Below are 22476 nucleotides of genomic sequence, written 5' to 3'. Positions count from 1 at the left end.
ATATTGCTTCTGTAGTGGTGGATCAGCTTTGAACAAGCATAATCGGAGCCTCCTGTCCTGACATAGAATTCAAAATTTGCGAACATACGTGACAAGAATTTTCAATTCTATTAAGGACAAGGAGGCGAGGATTATCCCACCTGTGATGCTTATTGTTGTTTTTTGCATATGACTTATGTTTAATGCAATTCATTTTTTCTCTAACCCCCTCCCCCCTATTTATGACTTCATTCAGTATATTGGGTGTGTATTACGGCTGTATGTCTCTTTTCAGGTTCTGATCCGAAGTAGAGGTGTTGCCGTTCCTTCCAGTTTATCCATTCGTCGTTGCTCTTCTGTTTCCAATGAGCTACTGCTGCAGAGTCTTGTGTTCTTTGAAGTGGACTTCTGCTGCTGGACTTTCTATCCCTGATGTTCAACGTGTTTTATTGGACTTCCTGGTTATCTTGAACTGTTTTCCTCACCAAAGAAAGAGGATGTAAGACTTTCTACACAACCTTTTATACTAATGCTCTCAATGGTTGGTCACGTGATACCCTGGTGTTCATGGGTACTGTAGTTTTTTCTTTTATCTACTGTGTTTCTAATTGGCTGCTGAGCATTTCTAATAAAGAAATGAGAAAGCATAATCCTCGCCTCCTTGTCCTTAATAGAATTGAAAATTCTTGTCAAGTTTAATCTACTATTTTTCCCTCAGTACACTCCTTGAATGACTGAAATGTATCCCGATGGCACGATGCGTTTAAAATTGGCTCTGTGCCCCTCACTTCTTAAACATCCACTAATGATGCAGCAATACAAATAGATAAACACTACTTACAGAGTTTCTTCCTGAAACACCTTCCATTTTCTCCTTGTTGCCAATTCTGCAATGACGAGCCCTGCACTCTTAATGTGAAATAAACGTGTTTATTAACACAAGCACAAACACGAGTAGCGTCTTCATACTAAGGGGCGCAGAGTGTAACTGTCCCTTGGGAGGCATGGAAAACTCTTACATCACAAGAGCTGCCAGTGTCATCGTGTTCCTTGCCCCCCAAGTGACACTACATAAACCTTTTTCAAAGGTTTGGGAAAATTTGGTTTGGTCACGCAGATCTAGCCATTTGGTGTGCGACAACTATTAATATGTGACATTAGATTTTCTGGCACTCCATCCATTTGACCCCTTTGCACATTAACAACTGTCCTTCAGCTAACTTAGGACTGAGCACACAGTACGTAGCGTCGATCAGTAATATGTTTTTCCAAAAATAGGAAAAGGTTCTTTTGGAATGGTTAGGGTGCTGAAGCGACACAACAAAAATGTAAAACGCAAACAACTCAACACTTCCATCAAGGAATTCTCTGAGCCTGGCAGTGCAACATTCCTGGCATTCCAGGACAAACTCTCAAACAAGAGGCTTAAAAACAGTTTAATAGCAAGCAGCATGAGTTAGCCCCTGAACAAGACACAGCAAGAGAAAGCTGTAGGTGTGGTCCCTCGAGTCCTGCCTGGGAGGTAATAAAACAGACTTGGATACCATCCATTTGCTGGTTTGGTACAGATGTTAGGATTTAAAAACTTGAGCCTTATTTCTCTTTTCAGAGATCATTCACTGATGGGGCTGACAACTTTTGTGCACTTGACAAAGAAAGAAAGGCGCACAGTTACTTAGTTTTCACTGTGGACACTGTCAGACACACATTGCAAGCGGATCCCACAAAACTGGGCATTGCATTGTTTCAAATGAAGATTGTTCAATTTTAGATTTCATCTGTCTATTTGGATTCTAGCAATGTTCTAATAATGCCACATTTCTGATCCTAAAGATGCTGCTGTACCCACCAGAGTTCTACTTCTATCACTAACTTGAATATTCACCGACTATGTTTATGAAAAGGCCTTGATTAGGGTAGCTGTTTCATCACAGTAGGGCTCTGAAAATGCAAGCACTTTGGCAGGCATGAGTGCGATTTTAGCAGATTTCAGAATATACCATTGTTCTGCCTGAACAATTCCTACCTTTTTAACTCTAGTTGCTTAGAAAGAATTTTGAGAAGTGCTTTGACAAATTTACTTTGAAGTGTTTACTCAATGCCGGTGTGCACTCCGCTGGCCCACCTTGAGTGGAAGGTCGCACTTGGTATCTCCATCACACAAGAACAATGGGCCTTTTGCTGTACGCAAGCACGCGCTCTCTCCCCGAACTACAGACTGTGCCTCATACACTTGAAATTCTTGCATAGCCTCTACAGAACACCAGCCTGGTTCCAAAAGGTAGGCCTACTCGCAGAGGCACGGTGTCAGCGATGCTGATCACCGGATGCGACCTTCCTTCATCTTGCACAGAATAACCCCAAGATCCACCAGTACTGGACAGTCGTTTTTGACGTTATTGAAAAGATGACAGGTAATATTTCCAATGACGGCACTACTCGGCCATGTTAGAGACCTCCCGACGGACAACAGAAAGTTTGTGGCAATGCTCCTTTTACTTACCAAGCAACACATTGCCATGACATGGGGCAGGACGCGGACACCACAAATTGAGACTTAGCTCGGGGATGCCAAGCTATGCCAGGAACAGTTGTCCGCATACTGGGATTTACTGCCCACACAATCCCGGCCTAAGGATATATGGGGACCGCTGCAACTCTATTTGAGTTCGCGCAAGCCAGCTGAGGAGGTCCCGCTCCCCCAGACCCCATGCGCCCAGGAGTGACACTTTACAAACTAACTGCGAGGGCCAGATTGGCTAACCATGTCCCCCTACCCTGCTGCATTTGAATGATTTTCCCCTCTGACCCCCCCCCCCCCCCTCCTGGTTGGATGCCTTGGCACACACTTCTTCAATATTTTTGTTAATTCACGAGTATATCATTGTTCCATAAGAGAGATTACTGCTCATGGCAGAAGATCTACCGCTAATCTACTTATGATGTGACTGCACATGGGATCATAAGCGCTGAATGAATAACTGATCATACATAGGAGCAATGTGAAATGCATCCTGTATCCACTGTAAGAACGATATGTTGTAGTTCGCTGTACACATTTAAATCTTAAATAAAAAGAAGTTATAAATAAAAATAAATAAAAATACGTGTTTCCTCAACTTCACAAAATGTTACTGTAAGAAAACCCAGATACTTGCAGTTCCGTGTTTATGCTGCCGACTGAGATTCAATGAGGCTGCTCACAGGCTGACCTTTTCAACTTAAGCACACCGTGTAATTCTTGGGCAATCACTTCATCTCACTATGCCTCATTTCCCAGTGTTATATTTGTAAGCATATACTTTGTGCTGTATACATAACAGGACATTTATAGTTAATTACTAGATGAACTCTGCAAGGTCAGAGCAAAAATATTGTGGGCCCGATTCTCAAAGCATTTTACATATGTAACCTTAACTTGCACTTAGAAAAGCTGGTCTTCCCCTAATAAAAGGAATTTAGTACAAAAAGAAGTGTTTGTGTTCCCTCAAATCTACTCTAGGGGTACAAGAAGGGGGGAAGTGATAGTAGGTAAATTACAAATGTTTGTGCAAGGAGAATGGTCTGTAAGCCTACCTCTGTACACTCTGAATTCCAGAAAGTAGTAAACCTGTACCAAAGTAAGGTCATACAACTGCTGATGCACTCTTGTAAATTTAATAGGGCCTTTTTTTTATCATAACAGTGCCCTTAATGATTTTACACAGACTCTCCCAATACTAATTATTTTAAAATACTGGTATGCTTCAAACATGTTTTTATTAAATAATGGCTTAGAAAAAGATTAATTAACGTTGCCAATAATATTGCATGATAGTTTAGCAAAACTGCCTGCTACTTTTGTCTGTTTTTCCCCCAAACTACCAAAATGTAGGTACATATTTTTAAAACAGTTGCCAATCTTGCTTCCATTCTTCTGCATATATTTGCCTATAATAATAATAATATTAATAATAAATACAATCTTTATTTGGCAAAGCATACAGCCATAAAAGATACGATACATTAAAAAAAAACCAAAATAACAGTCATAAAAATGGGCTAATTCATTTTGTCACAACTATAAAAGTAACAGCACATTAAACACTCCTCTTACAGGGTCATTAAATTATACATAGATCTCAAAGCTGGCTGCTTTTTCTAGAGGCCGAATTTAGACATATCACAATTTACATAAAACAACCCTCTATCTTAATCATTCCAAGATTTCCTGGATCTCACCATTGCTCTTAAAAAGTGTGTAACCACAAATAAAGTGCGTTCAGTCTGTAAAAGTTGCATGTGCAAAAGCACAATTCAAGCCTGTCTAAAGTCTATATCATTTAGATATTGTTTAAGATACAGTTGCCGGGGATGCGTGAAATATTTGCATAAAAAAACACAAAATGTAAAATGTCCTGTGGAGACCTATTGTCGCAGCCACAGGGTCCTGTATCTTCAGTTCTCGCTATAAATCCAATAGGGACAGCCACTAGATGATGAAACATATTGAATCTAAAACGAGTAGTTAAAAAACGGTCATAAGATAGTGTTCTATTCCTGGCACTGATTCTACTAAGACATGCACTCTAACTGACGGTTTTAGCAATTCCTTATCTTCTCGTTCCATGCTAACCTTTTTGATAAAAAGATCATTAATTAGTTTCTTATCGCCTTTCTTCACCGATCTAAAATTTGTAAACATATCTGATCTTCCAAGGTTATCCAACGTGTCTTTAATATATCTTAGCCATGGTATTTTAATGGCGTGCTCCAATGACAGGCAATCCAGGATTATCTCATGGTTAAGGGAGGCCTCCTCCTTTGCCCAAATGCTCAACCAACAGTGAAGTGGTTTAACTGCTATTAAATCCCCCACATGCCTCACCCCGAGTTCATCGTGGACTGAATAGGCGGGGGTACCTTGAGGGACCTTTAATAACCGTCTCCGGTATTTATTGTTCATCATCTGAAGCTCCCCCATACCCTTGTAGCCCCAGATTTCACTCCCATACACAGCTTTAGAGATGCAAATTGATTGATATAATGTTAAAATCACCCCCGGAGACCATGTGCCTAGTCTATGTGCAAAGTTCGCAATTGCACCCATTGACTTCTTTGTATCTACCACCTTCTCTTCTTTTAGTGTGTTCCAATTTAGTTTGGCATTAAATGACACCCTAGATATTTAAAAGCTGGAACTTTGGCTATGCTATGGGAGCCTGCCTTGTAAAGTGTATTGCTCTTCCCTCGACTGCCCATTTCCATCACATACGACTTCGCGTAATTGGAAGACAAGTCCAGTCCCTTCATGAAGGAGACAAATCCATCAATTAAAATTTGCAATGCTCTTGGTGTGCGTGCGATGAGCACGGCATCATCTGCGTAAAGCAGAACTGGTACTGATCTAGTACCTATTCTCAGAGTATCTGCATGCAGAGATATCATGGCAGATTCCAGCCCATTAATGTACAACGTGAATAAAAAAGGGGCGAGAATACAGCCTTGCCGCACCCCTCTTGAGCATTTAAAACTATTTGTGAGATTACCCTCTTGAGTAAAATGTACTGCAGCTGTGGTATGGGCATATAAAGACATCAGGGCATTTATAATTGAGCGCTCTACTCCCAGATCATCTAACAGGGCCCATAGTTTACTACGGTTCACCCTGCCAAATGCTGCAGTGAGATCCATAAAACCTAAGTAAATGGATCCCGCTTTAGCAATTGTGTATTTGGCTATCACTAGGTAGAGGTTCAGGCACTGGTCCACTGTGGATTTGCCTGCTCGGAAGCCATATTGGACCTCCGAGATGACTTGATTGTTGTCTGCCCATTCCACTAGTCTGTTAAGGATCACCCGCCACATGACCTTAACGGTCGAGTCTAACAACGAAATGGGTCTTTAGCAATTAGGGTTATCCCTGTCCCCCTTCTTATAGATAGGGACGATAATAGCTGTTGACCAAGATCGGGGTATGGCTGTTGACACCGCCACATTCAAAACCCTGGATAAAATAGGGGCCCACACCTCGATTTTACTTCTGAACAGGTCAAGGGGATCCCTTCTGGGCCCGGAGCCTTATTGTTAGTCAGTCGGTCTATGCCTATTATTACCTTGTGTAACTGAAATTTGCCTATAATATTGGAGCATTCTCTGAGCATTACAAATAGCTGCGAATCTTTGCATTTTGCAAACGTGTACATGTTTTTATTTTGGTACCAATGTTAGTAACACAAGCTGAGTGTATACCTCCCTGAATTTCTTTAAGACCTCATCCTAATAGTAAAAGCTTTGCATTACTTAACCATATACACAAAGCTGCCTAAGCAACAGACAGTTCTCTTTTCTAAAATCCTAAAAAGACAATACTTTTAATATAGCAAGAAAAAAAGATAAGTTACATCAGAGCAATTGATCGGGTCAATTCTAACAAGCAAGTATTACTGCTATGCTGCTCAATCGCACGTGTGGTGAATCTGTTAAAGTCGTGCCCTTGACATCTACAATTACATCTTTGATAACAACTCTTCATGGTAAGGGAGCAAGTTATAGTTAATTTAGGGCATGAGTTAAAGTTACTTGAGATAACAATAACAGGCGAATTTCAATGCTTAGGTTAGTTTAAAACATTATGTTTTAACTGACATTTTCACCTAACTATAATGTCCCTTTAACCTTTGTTTTTTTTCAGTGAACATACATCTCCACATATATAATACAAAGAACAGTACCTATATAAAAGAATGCTGAATCTAGGCAAATTGGTCACAATTTTTTAGGTCTCGCCTAGCCTAGGTTGCGCGCATGCGCTGCCCTAGGAGATGACCTTTAGAAACTGGTCAGCTCTTTTCAAGCACTCGTGCTTGTGCTGGCTTCCACCTTGCAGGGGCGTACGCGCCGATGCCAGCAAGAGTGCTTGAAAAGAGCTGTTTGCATTTGCCTGCTCGCGGTCATGTTCTTGTACTCTACTTGAGCTCCATCTACTGGCCATCGTCTGCAAGGTATTGGCGAAATGTTTAACTTTTAGGCTTTGCCGCGTTGCAAATATCTGTGAAAAAATAAACTTGCGAACAGCGTCCCCTACAAATGTTGAGCCACAATGACATTATTGAAGATAGGTCCTGTGTGTGGTGTTCAATATCCTGCTTTCATACCAATTCCGATGTTTAGACAAGCTATGTTTATAATTTGTTGCACAGATACATCATGATTATTCTCAAATTGATTGCATTCTCGTATAAATAATTAAGAGGTAATTTCTTGTTTTTCATGCTCAGCAGAGATATGCAAAGGTTATTGGAGAATAGTCTCTTATGCTGAAACTTGCTATGAAATGGATACTTCCATTCTTAGAAATTGACAAATTAAACAAGGATTTATCGCTTATTGGTAATTTCAAAGGAATCTTGTATTATTTGCAAATTCTAGTCACATCCATTCTTTATCACTCATTCGGGTATCCTGTCGCTTCAAGCTGTGCTTCTAATATTATAACTTGCGTTTTTCTATAAAATGGACTTCTGAAATGGGATGAACAATTTTAAACCTATTGAATGGCCACTGCTCACTCACCGTCTGTTATATGTTGGATGGGCTTTCAAAAAATATTTTTCTAATTGCTCCTTACCTATATGTAATGTAGATCAAGTTATGGGTGCTGAGTGTCGCACATTTGAGTGAATATGTTTTTAAGCTTCAATTGATAACGACGCTAACTATATAACTTTTGTAAGAGAACAGATTTTGCCTTGAAGTGAAATATTTCAATTGCTGGTATACAACTTACATGGCTGAAGGTGTAAGACAATTGTGGGAAGAGCCTTGGAACACACTGGGTTCTGTCAATCTTGCAGCAAGCACTCTGGGCTCCATTTTCTCCTTCTGTCTGTAGTAGTGCAGCCCCAGGAGCTGAAGTCAGTCTCTCTAGGGACCTATAGTAATGACATGTGGTAGTGCAACATAGTACACCCAGCGCTGTATATTCCTATCCAGGAACCTCTAGTGACTACCTGTGGTAGTGCACCATAGCTCACCCTGAGCGGACACTGGCTGATAATGTGCTGCATGGTTATACACTTAAAAGGTCCCAAAGGCGAGACCTATTGGCTATGCCAATGCTTGTTTCAAATTGGGTTGATATTGTGCATCAAGGATGGCCTGGGGAACTGTTTTGTCTTCAGCAGGAAACTGATCCCTACACATTTAAACATATTTAAACATTTCAAACCGTGAAAAGAACGACTCATTGTTCGTCATATAAATATTTTGTTTTGCAGTATTTTTAAACTAACAGTAATTTTTGTTTAATCCTCATGAATTAGAAGAGATGCAATAACTTCCCAAGTTGTTCAAGGTGCTGATCTCATAATTATTATCCCGACTGGCCTGTTTATGATATATTAACGTGCCTGTTGAGCAAAATATTTTATACAAAACAAAAAGTTCACGCTCCAAAGCAAAACAAAATCATAAACCGGGATGGCTTAAGGTTCACTGCTTCATTTAACAAGCCTCTGCATTTATAAAACACTGTAAATGCTTTATAACATGGTATGAGCACTTTACCGAGGACCACTGGAAATATGCAATTCTGCGGCCATCATATTTCCTGCACTTGCCACTTAATTTGTAGAGTGGAGAGAAAAAATACATCCCAGCATAAGCGGATCAAAAGTAGCGAAAAATGCAACCACTGGTTGCAGGACAGCAGCAGGCCACTTGTAGCACAGAGGGCTTGTATTCCGGTTCAGGGAGGAACTAACCTGGCAGTTGGGGCTGAACTTCTCCATGAGAAGTGTCAAGTCTGATTTGTACGTGGCTGGATCCAAACGGAGGAGGCATGGTAGGCGAAAACCGATGGATTGGGGCGCAACCCTGAGTGATCGCCAGTGGCTGGGATGGATTCAAGCATTCCATCCTTCACTGTATTGTATACTTCAGTTCAGTTTGTCGTACTAAATGGGACGGGTGTGCCCAGAAATGGGACCCTTCCATACTGTGTCAGTGGAACTAAATTGCACCCAGCTGATGTGTCCATAAGTAAGGCAAACCCGGTCATGGGTTACTTGCGTTCTCAAGGGAACCTATATGGGTCTGTGAGCTCCGAATTTTGTGTAGTCTTCAAATCAACTGACTATACCACTTATGTTCTCTGGGCTACAGTTGTGTTTTAATTTTGTTGACGAACTGATATATTTTCGCGTAGGCGTCTTCCTATGCTCCTCCATTTCCTTCTGGTAAAATTGGGGTTCTTAGTCTATTGGTCCGGATTTTCTTTTCACTTTCAAAACGGAAAAGAACATTAAGGCAGATTGTTACTATGGGCACCTCACATACATCTGAGCACTTAGGTACTTTAGTTCTGAAGGTCATTAACGCTCCAAAGTTAACGGATTTAAGCTTTTAGACTTCCAAAGTAATGCAACTTGATTTCCAAAATTCAAACCGCGCTATTTCGCTCGAAAAGTTAACTGAACCGAGTGTACTTATCTCCCAGCTCCACCATCACAACTTCCACTACCCACAATTCTTGGGCAAAGACGTCGCTTTTTGACGAGCATTAGCATCAGATGAAGGGTTACGTAACGTACCCTTCAACCTGCCATATCTGGAAAAAAGGGCACTTTGACATTGGGAATATTTGTATTGGAAGGTACGGTGTGACTATTTTCCTGTGTCCACAAACATTGAAAGAAAACATGTTTCGATTTGGGGACTTGAAATCTGTATAACGTTAGGACTCAACTTAAAGGGTATGGAAAAACAGAAAGCATTAACAGTTAATAAAAACAAGTCGGAAAAGGGGGAGAGGGTGAGTTCTTCCACTCGCTTACCGAGCTGGGGTGGCATTTCCGGACAGTCTATCTGGGGCGCAGTGGCCGGCGCGGGCACCCCGTGATCCTCCTGGGCTGGCTGTGTACTCGGGGTGGCGCGCTCGGTGCTCTCCGGCAGCCACGGTACCTCGATACCCTCTCCCATAAGATCGTTGTCCTCATTCATCCTGCTGACCCCGCCTGGGTCCTCGGACGGACGGCTAGCATCTCCCCGCGGGGCCGGGGGTAGCGTGGCATTGCGGTGGGCCCCTCCCGCGAATTGCTGCACGTCGGCGAAGAACCAGAAGATGCCCCGCTCGCTGCCGACCAGGTAGTACACCAGAGTGACACTGAGGTGCAGGGCACAGAAGAGCACCAGCAGGCGGCATGCCTTCTGCAGAGAGGTGCCCGGCAGCAGCAGAGAAGGCGGGGGGTCCTTCATGCCAGCGGCAGCCGCGGAGACTCCGGGGCGAGGTGGCCGCACCGAAGGGTAGGGGAGCCAGCAGAGCTCATAAAAGCGGTGCGGCCAACTTTGCCCTCCGCCTCGGGAAGCCCATGAAGAGCGCAACTCTGAGAAGTTTGCTTTGGGGTGGGGGAAGGGGAGGGAGGAGCGGCTAGGATGTCAGTCTCGTCTAGTGTTGTATGTTTCTTCATTGGCCTGAGAGATAACTGTGTTTCACGACGTTGAGCAGTACAAAAAGAAGCGCCGCCTCGCTGCGCTGACGAACGCTTCCTATCGCTGGCTGGACAGTGGGCACGCCACAGTGCGAAACCACCAGGAGGGGCTCGCGCGCACTGCCTCTGCCCCCCTCTCTTCACCTACACCAACCGTCGTCCCCGTGACATCACGGACAGACTGGGAGGGGGTCTCAGGAGGGCAGTGGAGGATGTCATTGGAGCCACGGAGGCCTAGCCCCTGCTCCGTGAGGCTCCCCCAACCCCCGCCCGCTTTTCTCGCCGTGACGTGTGATCGTTACCCTTGGCACCAAAAAACCAAAGGACCTGGGGAAATGGGACGTTGAAAGCAGAACTTGATTTTCAGGGCTGAAACATTTTTGTGTAGGTCTGTTCAGATGTCCGTTAACTGAATCATTCCCCTCCGCCCCCTTTCTGTGGAGGTCATATATATATATATTTAGGCGTTTTTATACAGCACGAACTTAACCTGACGGTGTCAGAGCGCTTTACAATAGAACCAGTTACATTACATTAGTTTGAGCCTTTTCCGGAAAACCGAACAGCCGAGGTAGAGATCAATTAAAATCAACAGTGTGTAAGTCATCTGATTACACGATTGATCAGCTAGGTGAAGTTCTCTGGAGCGGATCGAAATACTTTAAACGGTATTTCGCACAATAAATCACTATCCACTCCTTCTTTGATTTAGCAAAAAAGGCCACTATATTAAGACAGGTGTCAAACTTATATTTTACTCTGAAACGCAATTGCCATCATGTGAATAAACAAAAATCCAATTTTTCTTGACCTATCTATAAAAGCAAAAACCCCAAAATATTCCCCCAAGCAGCAACCTAATAAATGACTCCTGTTGCTAGATCCCCATCATTCCCATTTCCCCATCCCCGTGACAGAGAACTCCCACCTCCCCCGTTGGAGGATGGGCAATCCCGCTCCAGTCTGCCCACCCCCAACCAAAAACCCGCCAACCAGGAAAACCAATAGCGTTTTCCTGCCCCCCCCAGGAAACGTTCCAGACTCTGGTTATGCACACCAGATACTCTCTTTCCAAATTTGAGAAATCAAATCCCATAATTCCAGTAAATAGAACGCTTGCCCCATTGTAGACAAATGCACCCCATCTTCCCGAAAAAGGTGCCCTTCAGTGCTCCTTATGTGAGAGTGTGAAAGCACCTTTATTCCCATGCCCTCACAATAAAGTCTCATGGCTCTATTTAGTTTCCGCCGCGCCTTCTCCATGGCTGCGTGGTTTCGTGCTCCTTTCCAATGCAACCTCGTTACGAACTCTGTCCAAACCACAGTGGTGCCTTTCCAAGTAGCCATGATTACGTTCAAATCACGCTGCATCAACTGTATTAAAGTCAGTCCAGATAAGGCCACAAGGTCATTTTCCCCCAAATTAATAATGAGCAGATGTGGAGGGCCCATTTTGAAGCTCATCCTGGATAGCATGGAGAATAAACCCCCCCAGCGCATACCCCCTTGACCCCGCCATACCACCTCATGGCTAGCACTTTGAAGTCCAAGCGAGCGCCCACAAATCTGTTGTTCAGCATACACAGCAGCCCACTTTATGAAGGAGTGTCCTACTATCCATGTAGTCTTTTTTGACAAACTTACAACCCCCGTAGTGTTACCTAGGTAGAAAAACAAATATTAAAATGTGCACAGTAACTGAAAATTATTTCCTGACATATTTCTCACAACATTTGGATTTCCATCTCCCAATGCGACGGATTTGGGACCAGGACCACCCCAATCTAGCCGCCTCCGTCGCTGCCCCAATGCGGAAAGAGTGTATATCAAAGCACAAAGGATTCTCCCCCAATAAAAAGAGCACCTTCCTCATCACAGCCAACAACTGTGCCACTGAAATCAAAGTCCCCTCCACATGCCGGAATATGTCCCCAGGAGAAAAGTAACTAGAAGCCTTGAAAACCTCCCATTCCCTCACCGGGCAACATTGACCCACCCCGCTCCTATTTAAGAAAACCCACTTGCCCCTCCCCAACTGATCCGTTTTGGAGGCCCTCAACCAGAGACGCAACCTGTGCTCCTCCAGGAAAATTTCCTCACACTGGATACCTGGCCTATGGCACAAACCCAAAAGCTCAGATGCCCTGAAAGCCCCAAAAAACAACCATACAAAACAGAGCCGAAACAAACCACATTCAGACTCATTATAGCAGCAAAACGGCAGCTGCAAGAGCATCTTTTGCAACAAATCAAACGTCACAGGCCTGCGCAACTGTTCGTTTCCCGCCTGAATCCTACTCAAACCTCTGAGTACCCTCCTCACCAAAACCCCCCTTACAGGGTCCCTCCCCCACCTCAACTGCCCATAAAAAGAAATCCCAGATAATTTACCTGAAATGGTATTGTGGGAAAAACTTTTATCTATCAGGCGTAACACAAAACTCAATAAAAACTGTTCATCGTCCATCCCCGCCGTAGTCCCAGCACACATGTTACCATAACAAAGGAACTCGTTCCATGCTTGCTGGTAGCTCCGTCACATAGAAACTGCTACGGATTGCTCTACTAGGTCGACAATCCTTAGTCCCCCCCCATTCCCATACACACTGCGGGACCTGCGTCTTATGAGGTTCTGCCCCAGGAGCCAGCCTGCGAAATTTCTCACACTGCAAACGAGATAGAGAGTCTGCTATACAGTTGTTGACTCCTGCAATATGTCGTGCCTTAAACACAATGTTAAGCTGAAGACATTTGAGCATAAAAGCACGCAATAAACGTAAGACTCTCAAGTCCCTTGCTTTCTGGTGGTTAATCAGTGCCACCACCGCTAGATTGTCCACATTAAACAAAACCGAACGGTTCTGCAATTCCTCGCCCCAGACATACAAAGCCACTAGTAGAGGGAAAAATTCTAAAAAGGCGATACTGCGCCCTTGCGATAACCAACTCTCAGGCCACTGTTCAGCGCACCAACGCCCCTCCCAAAAAATGCCAAAACCTTGTGCTCCAGACGCATCCAAGTAAATCTGTACCTGCCAAATCATGTCTTCGTCCGCAAAAAACAGAGACACTCCATTAAAATGTTCCAAAAAAGTCAACCAAATTGCCAGATCAGCCCTAACGGCCGCAGAAAGCCGCACTCTTTGATGAGGGAGAAACGCCCCAGACATAGACATCCCCAGCCTCCTACAGAAAGTTCTCCCGGCTCTAACGACCCTACAGGCAAAATTGAGGTAACCCAACAACTTTGCACTTTCTTGAGCTCCAATTTGCGTTCCCCCATCACCGAGGACAAAAATGTGGATATCTCATGCACCTTCTCAGCCGGCAACCTGGCCACCATCAATACTGTGTCAATTTCAATTCCTAAGAAAACCAATGTCGTACCAGGACCTTCTGTTTTGTCGGGAGCCAAGGGCACTCCTAGTTCCTGAGTCATCCTCTGGAAAGCAAACAGCGCCGCTTCACACTGCCCTGTGTTCGGACTCCCAATGAATAAAAAATCATCTAAATAATGACAAATTAAATCATGACCAGTACTGTAGGTAAAACGCCACTGCAAAAACGTGCTGAAAGCTTCGAAAAGGGCACACGAGATAGAACACCCCATTGGCAGCATTTTATCCATATAAAACTCTCCTTGGAAATGCATTCCCAACAGTTCAAAATCAGAAGGATGAATGGGTAGTAACCGAAAAGCAGACTGTATGTCACTCTTAGCCAATTGTGCAGCCCTCCCAGCTGAGCGGACTAGGGATAGGGCATCGTCCACTGACGCGTAGGTCACACAAGAGTCAGCTGGCGATATCAAATCGTTAATTGAGGCACCTTCTGGCCATGACAAGTGGTGTATCAAGCGATATTCCCCAGCCTTCTTTTTGGGCACCACCCCCAGTGGAGAGACAATCAAATTGGGCAGAGGACACTGCATGAATGGACCAACCACCCTGCCCGCTTCCACTTCAGCCCGTAGCTTCTGTACCACAACCTGAGGTAACTCCTTGGCCGACTTCAAGTTATCTGACCACCTGCTCAAACGCGGGCCCTGGTAACCAATCTTAAAAACCTTCTTAAAGCCCCACCCTAATCTGTTGGCCGCTGCAGTGTCCGGATAATCCCCCAGCCACTGGCCCAAAACCTCCAAGTTAACTGGGGTAGGAGCCTTTAGACGCAAAGTGGAAAGCCTGTGTCTACCCCGCTGTCCCCTTCCTTGGTCACCAAACCTCTGCCCAGCGAAGCATTGCATGAGGGGATGTCTGCCCCCACATTGCGAGCACTCATGCTTGTACTTGCACAACTGTCTACTGCAAAAACCCCTGTTGAAATTCCAACAGGCCCCAAAAATGACTGACTGACCTCTGCCAGCAAACCCCGCCCCAGGCTGGGCGGGGCGAGATGGAAAGGGCCGGTAAGAAACCGGCAGGCCACTGGCAGTATGCGTGGTAGCCGGCGGCTGAGAAGATGCCATCCATTGCAGCCAGAGCTCCGAATCCACATCACCCCAGGGTCTATCAGGTGAAACGCTCATACGAGCTCTGAATTCCTCGTCGTAAGACAACCAAGCATAGCCCCCGAAGTAACTCTGAGCCTTCCTGATAATATCCATGTACTTAAAAAGTGCCACCGCTCTATCCTGAAATTTTTCACAATATAGTCTAGCAAAAATCAAAAAAGCAGAAGTCCAGTTCTCAATGGTTTTGGGGACCCTAGGCCGCCGTGCCAACTCCCATTCCTCCTCTTTGGAACCTTCTTTGGCTTGAATATCCCGATGCAACAATTTAAAAACATCGAGAAATTCGTGACTCCAAATTCTGCTCTTTGTCCTGTCAGATAAATGGGAGCTTAAAGGCATACCAATCCCCATGTAAGGCAATTTTTTGTGAATATACCTGTCTTCACCTATGGCCTCCCTGCCTCCCCCTCCCTTAACCTGTACATCTGCAGCACCTGCAGAACCGCCCCCCACCCGTACAACCCCTTGAACATTACTGGGGCGCACATCCCCAGAAGGAACCGTCTCCATCAATAAGTCCCCCCCAACTCCAATGGACCTGGTAGATTTTGGTAAGGTAACCCCCTGTTGCCAAGCAGACCACCATCCTGACGTACCTTTGTGCAACTGAGGCGCTGTTTGTTTGCATTCTCGCAGGTCGACCATTGGGCGAGCGCCAGAGGTATGAGCCCGCAGCGATGGTTGGTCCGCACTTAACGTCTGCAAAAGACTAAACACACTGGGTTGTCCCAAACCCCCCCCTTGCCCCCCAATGCGTCCCCAAAATGCTCCCCCAATGCCCCATCATCCCCTTCATGCAGTTCCCCTTCTTCCAGCTCATTGCTGTGAGCATCCAATAACAAAACTTCACCAAAGCCACTGCCAGGAGGCACAAAACACCCCAGCCGGACCAAATCACCCCGTCCCCTAGCACCAATACTTCGAGCCGCTGGTGCCGCAATTATTGGGTTGCCTGTAAGGGAAGGGAAATCCGGTCCAGATCCCCCCCCCCCCTCCAGAGGCCCCCGAGACAAAGCCGCAAAGTGCTCTGTCCGCGATACACGCCTGCCCGCTGCCTTTCGTTTAGACAGCAAAGGCATGTCGCCGCTGAAGCCGCTCTGACTGTTTGCTTCCTGCACTCCTGAGGAACTCCCAAGGACCCCAAGCTTGCCACCCGGGGTCCCGCCCGATGTGCCACCAACCCTCACCCATAGCCAATGACCCTCCCGTGGTTCCTGCACTGACTGCGAGGCAGACCCCACCAAACGCACTTTCGGGGTAACCGTCCCAACCTCGTTGCTAGGCAACTTCCGCACTGCCTGGCCACTGCTCTCAGCACACAGTGACCCCGGGCCCTGACTTTCCAAATGGGTGGGCCCCGCCGTCCCTGGAAACCCCTCTGTCTCACTCTGCTCCCGGACCTGCTGCCCTGCCATGTCAGCCCATGATGTCCCGGGCAACTGGGTACCCTGGCCCCGCAAACCAGTCTCCTGTCCAAATAGCCCTGACTGCTCCACCATGCGGGGCTCCAAAAGTACATGGGATGTGAACCAACTGGCTACAGACGGGGCGGGACTCAGTAAGTAATTCTGCCCGTGAACCCGGACAAGCTGTGCTTCACCCTGCCAGAAAGCACTCCCAGGCTCTGGTGCTATGATATTGTCATGCCCTGCAACGGCGCCGGAGGAAAATGACATCCCTGCACTTCGCGCCCGCTTCCCCGCCCTGCCACTCATATCGCGCGTCTCCTTCCTGGTAGCAGCGCCTCTCCCCCGTCTCCCAGGTGCGCTAATAGACCTTCCCCGCCTAACGCTGGCAGCAGCGCGCCACCCGCCTAACGCGAGACGGGCGGATGGACGTACCTTAGGGATCTCTGGGGAACGGACACGCTGCAACTCGTGCTCCTGCAGGCCTGCCACCCCGCCTTCCGAGGTCCCTGTCGGTACCTCCGCTGCCTCCTTCGTCTCGACCAGGATATCAGGGGACATGCAGGCCGCTTCCGCCCGCGCAACACCACCAGCCGACTTCCTGGGCCGGCGCTCCAGGCCAACCCACGCCTGCCCCGGGACTCCGGGCTGCAGCAAATCCACTCTGCCCGCCGCACAGAGCACCCGGACCGCCTCCCTGACTTCCTCCTGTGACGCCATCCCAATACTACGGAGCGAGCCTCAGGACAAACTAACAGGAAACCCCTCCTCCCGGCTTCCCTGGGCACAACCTCTTTCCCGCCCTAGTCCGCCTTCTATTATTAACCTTGCTTCGCGCGCCTCCCGCCTCCCTGATCACCCCCTCCCTCACTTGCGTGGCCGTTCCATTGTGCGAACACACCCAGGGGGAGACCGGCTCACGCTTATCTCCCCCTGGGTCCTCCCCATTACCAAATGTATAAAGCTAAAATACTGAGACCGAGGTTAAGTGCGACTTTGAATTTTGCAGCGAAACGTCCAGCTCCTTGAACTTTATTTTCCAATGTGACGGCTAAATAATTGTTTTGCAGATCCACGTGAGGTAGCCGTTTTTCAGTAGGCAGATGTAGAGAGTCACTCGGCCTCTCCCCTCCTAAATGTATCCACTGTCACCCCTCGTTGCCAGGCTTAGCCGGATCGGATAAATAAAAGGGGCAGTGGTCGCACGTGACCTCTCGCTGAACAAAGACACTCGGTGTGATCTTTATCCATCGCAGAGGTCCACACACATACCTGGTGCCACACACCACATTGGCGACAAGGGAGTAATGACCTCGCTTTGTCCAACAGCAGTCCCATTGATGCTGGGTGGTTGGGATGCTAGAGGCTTAAGTCTTCTCGGCCTTACGACTCCACCCCTACTGCTGATCCTGGCGGCTCCAGCAACGTCACAGGCCTCAGCGGTGCACGCACCCGCCTCCAGGTACTTTGGGCTGCAGCCCGCAGCTGCGGCCAGCTGCCTCCGTGGCCTGCGTTGGGCATGCATCACCAGGGGCAGGGCCGGTTCTAGGATTTTTGGGGCTCTGGGTGAAGAAATGTGCAAGGCCCCTCTAATTTACATAAGTGACACCTTCAGGGCTCCAAAGCTGCTTTGTGCAAACTCCTCCTGGGCCGCAGCTCCCCTCTCTGCCACATACAAGCACCTCTTTCACAGCTCATATCGGGCTGAAGGTGTGAGAATAGCTTGGGGGCTGAGAGTTCAAACAGTGCAGATTATAAAGTGCTGGCAATGGATGTCCCGCAGTGTCTCTCAATGGGCAGCCAGGCAGGAGACCTAATTGCAGGACACACCTGCAAAATGCGTCTCCTTGTAACCGCACAAGATGAAGTGTCCCGCTCCCCTAAGCCTCCCCATACCATCCCTGAGAGGCCCAGGGGGGGGGCTTTCTCCTGTAAGCTCAATTGCAAACAGAAACCTTTCTTCAGTGGGATCAGCAGGGGCACAAGAGGTGTGGTGGTGTGTTGCATTGGTGCGGGGCCCCATGCTGGTGGGCTGAGAGCGAGGCCCTGGGCAACTGCCCTTGCCTAGCGCCAGCCCTGACCAGGGGCGTGGTGTCCCGGCAAATCGGCCCTGCTGTGCCCGGCGTGGAACGGCCCGCTGCCTCACAGCTGCCAGCACCTCCATGAGCGGCTTATTTGCGCCTCACTGCCCGAGGAGAAGAGTGCAGGTGAGAGGGAGATCAACAGAGGGGCGGTCCCAGATAACTGGCTGCAAGCGCAGCGCTCCTCCCTCCCTCTACTACCCCATGTGCTCACCACTGTCTAAGGGGGAAGAAGTGGCTGCTAGTTTGCACAAGTGCATGGGAAGAAGCTCCCCAGCATGTGTTCACTCAGTCAAGCAGCAAGGGCTGTCATTTGCACAGGCAAAGCCCCCCCACCTCACCCCAGCAGTGTCCAGGCATCATCAAGGGTGAATGCCCTCATCAGCAAGGCTCCACATCAGTGACCTGTGCACACCCTCACTGTCTCCGGTCCCAAGTGCGCCCGCAGCCTACGCCACAGCGCCAATGGGGGACCCACCACCTCCTCTGCAACCACAGCCTAACCAGGTGCCACCAGTGCCATACTCGCATGCCTCTATCACTCCGCTGCCCATCCTTCAGCCAGCTAGCGGATCCTGCAACGGCTCCGCCTCAGCGGAGGCTATGGCTTGGACGCCTCAGTCATTGCTTTCGCTGCATGTGAGAGACCGATGGGGCCATTAAGCACTCGCTGTTGATGCACTCTGGGGGTGATGAGCTTTATGAACTGTTTGAGACCCTGCCGAACCCCGGAGAAGATGATGACTATGACGCGGCCATTGCTGCCCTCAACAGGCATTTGGACTCCCAGATGAATCCAGACTACGAGCGTTTGAAACTGGGCCAAGCTAAGCAGACGGATGTCGAATCAGTAGACATGTTCTACGCAGACTGTGGAAGCTCGTACTCACATTGATCAACGAGAGGAGATCCGCTCGCAAATCATACAGGGACGCAAGTTCGTCCCACTTCAATGCCAAATACTCTGCCAACCCGGAATGTCTCTGGATGAAATCCTAATCCTTGCTCGATCGAACTCCCCAACAGCTGGGCAGATGAAATGGAAGCTGCCAGGGTCCAGAGTACCCCCACTCCATCAGCACTGAGGACAATCCCAGACAAAAGAGGAGACGGTGGACGTGATACAACGATGCCCGGGTCCGGCCCTGCCGAGGACTACCCCAGGGAAGTACCACGAAAAGTGCGGGTACTGCGTTTTTGACTATAAGCCATCGAAACAGTGCCCGGCAATAGGGCAGACATGCTCCAAGTGTCCATCACTATGCAAGTGGCTGCTGCGGTGTAAGAGGGTGACCCAGAGGAGGTGCATCAAGAGGACTTGCCATGACCCTACGTCAGCTGACACAGGAAGAGCCCGCCAACCCAGAGGTACAGCCCACGCAAGGGGCTGCTGCCCAATTCGAAGATGATGATGATGACATTTTTGTAATCTCCTTCGCCAGACGCTCTGGTCACAAGAGACGTCCCCCACCAGGCCTCGAAAAATCTACTCACCCACTCGCAATTGGGAGTACAATTTTATCAGGTCGAGCTATTTTTAGCATCTACTAGTCCCATCTGGCGAGTAAACTTAGGTTGGAAAGGAACAGGTGTTCTGTTAATTCAGAAAGTGAATGAGCAATAAAGATTGTTTTTATCTTGACACATTTGCTGTCTGTTCAAGGAAAGAGGTAAAATTTCAGTTTGTCTTTCAACTAATTGGGAGTAAGGGCGGCGGATCGCGCAATATCCGGGCAGCCGCCCCAGGTCAGTGCCGGTGCAGCTGCGCGCTACCGCAAATTGTGAGCCATTAACAAGACTGAGGGCTGCCTGGTGGGTGAAGCGAGGGCCCGTACAGAACGCCTGCATCGGCCCGAGAATCGGAGCTACATCGGAGGCGCGACTTGCGTTTTCTGCTCCCCCCTCCCCTGCTGACTGGTGATTGGAGCGTGGCCCCTAGGGATGTGAGATCTCGGTCCGCGGGGATGCGCTGAAGCTGCCAGGGCATTCAACAGACGGAACAGGGAGTGGAGTGTGTGGACAGAGACTGTCCATCATCGGTGGAAGGCCCCTTCCCATGCTCAGCGCAGAAGCGCCAGTGAAGCACTCCAGGTGACTGGGCCGAAGCTGGCTTGATTGCCACCTACACCTGAGGAGAGCCCCCCCCATTGTTTGGTGAGTGGAGCATGGCCCTGGGGCTGTGATGCTCTGGTCCTCAGGGGAGAGTTGAGGCAGCCAGGACATCAGCTGGCTTGTGAGACGTGTGGGGCGAGGGGACAACGACGGCCCGCCAGCATTGGTGGGCCCCAGCCTCGCACAGCAGCACCGGCGGGGCTCCCCAGGAAACCGGGCTGCGACAGTACTGACCACAGCCCGCATCAGCGGAAGGGCCCGGGCGGGACCCCCCTTTTCTAAACGGCGCCTGCAATAGCGGACCTGACCGTACCTGGTGAAAAACGGCCCCATTCCACCACAGACAGCGTTATGGGCCGCAAGAAAGGGGACAGGGCCCGGACAGGCTAATCAAATCGACAAGTATACGGTGACCATGGGGCGCGACGAAGGGGTGGTCGGAAGAGACTCCCATGAAGGCGGGGGTGAGCAGGGTTCAGACCCGACCCTGAAGGACATTATGAGGGCGATCTGTGAATTGAAAGGCACGTTGGAACCAAAACTAGACTCAGTTACTGAAGTGGTAAACCTCCTGCGAGCTGATATCCGTAAGATGTCTGACAAGGTAGCTACGGCAGAAGCTGACTTGGGGGTGTCCAAGCGAAAACAAAGTGCCTAGAGGAGTAGGTGACCTCCCTCACGAAAAATCAGGCGGACATCTACGCCCGGCTCGAAGGTCAAGAAGGTAAGGCCCGGTTCAACAACATTCGGGTGGTGAGGGTGCCGGAAGGTATGGAGGGGCCAGCTGTGGACCTTTTTCTAGAGGACTTAATTCTCAATCATCTGAAGCCGAAACGTCTGTCGCAGTTTTTCTCGATAGAGCGGGCCCATAGAGCGCTGGGGGGGTAGGCCCAGGCCAGGCCCCCCCGCTCCATCATCGCCCGTATCGTCAGGGATCGGGACGCCATCCTGCAGGCGACACGGATGCATGGCGACTTTAGAATGCCACGATCAGGTTTTTTCCAGACTTCACGCTGCATGTACAACGCTTGCGACGCTCCTTCGATGGGGTGAAACGAGCCCTTAGGGAACAGAGCATGAAGAATATGATGCTCTTTCCGGCCTTGCTGAAAATCCTGGACAACGGAAAGGCGTACTTCTTCGACAAGCCGGAGGAGGCGAGTGACTGGCTGGAGGGCTGGCGCACCGTGAGCCACAAAGGAGGACACAGGAGATTGGCGATGGACCGAAATGGAGAAGATGAGGGCCTGGAGGCCGGGAGCTCTCCCAGGGGATAGCTGTGCCGACAATGGACAGATGAGTAATTACTGAGATACCCCTCGATGGGCTGAGACTGATAAGTGGCTCTGCGCGGGGGGTGAATCTAATGTTGTTACCCGAACACTGGGTCCTGAACCTTGGACTCGTGATGTTGGGACATAAACACAGCATGTATTTGCTATTTGACCTATTTGGCGGGATAGCGGTGCCACGGGGATATATGGGTATCTGTCAGCCTAGTGAGGCGTAGGTGTGGGACTGAAAATTCCAGTCAGCAGACAGATCTCTCTTCACGCTGGAGGCTAGACTACAACCCCCTACAAATGGGTATTTGGGTTTTTCTTGGGCGACAGGCACTCTGCAAGTTTGGGTGGTGGGAGGTTGGGGACCCACCGAGCAGGGATGCAGGGAGGGGGGAGTTGGGTGTGTTGTATGTCTTTGTTTGCAGGGGGGAGTTTACACTCGAGACCTATATAGCCAACAGAGCATGAGGGTTGCCACGGAGAAAAGGGTTGGGGAGGGGGGAGGCCCATTGCCAACAGTTTGCTACAATGCCAATGGGAGACCCGGCCATGGTAAAGTATTGGTCCTGGAATGTGAACGGGTTGGGCAATAAGATTAAGTGCACGCTAGAGATGCAGTATCTGAGGAGGCAT

The 22476-nt window shown here is 48.4% G+C and overlaps 1 protein-coding gene across 1 annotated transcript in view; it reads right to left on the bottom strand.

Annotated features, from left to right (window-relative positions):
- Positions 1-10433, bottom strand: part of B4GALT1 (beta-1,4-galactosyltransferase 1) — a 357167-nt gene extending 346734 nt beyond the window's left edge. Inside the window, exon 1 of the mRNA XM_085641085.1 lies at positions 9795-10433. Coding sequence (XP_085497211.1) covers positions 9795-10215 — 421 coding nt within the window. The 5' untranslated portion in view covers positions 10216-10433. The remainder of the gene's footprint in view (positions 1-9794) is intronic.
- Between the last annotated feature and the right edge of the window lie 12043 nt (positions 10434-22476).

This window comes from Triturus cristatus, chromosome 2_2, assembly GCF_964204655.1.
Source record: "Triturus cristatus chromosome 2_2, aTriCri1.1, whole genome shotgun sequence".
NCBI lineage: Eukaryota > Metazoa > Chordata > Amphibia > Caudata > Salamandridae > Triturus > Triturus cristatus.
Note: the sequence above shows the minus strand (reverse complement) of the source record. Positions and strands in the feature narration are given on the sequence as shown.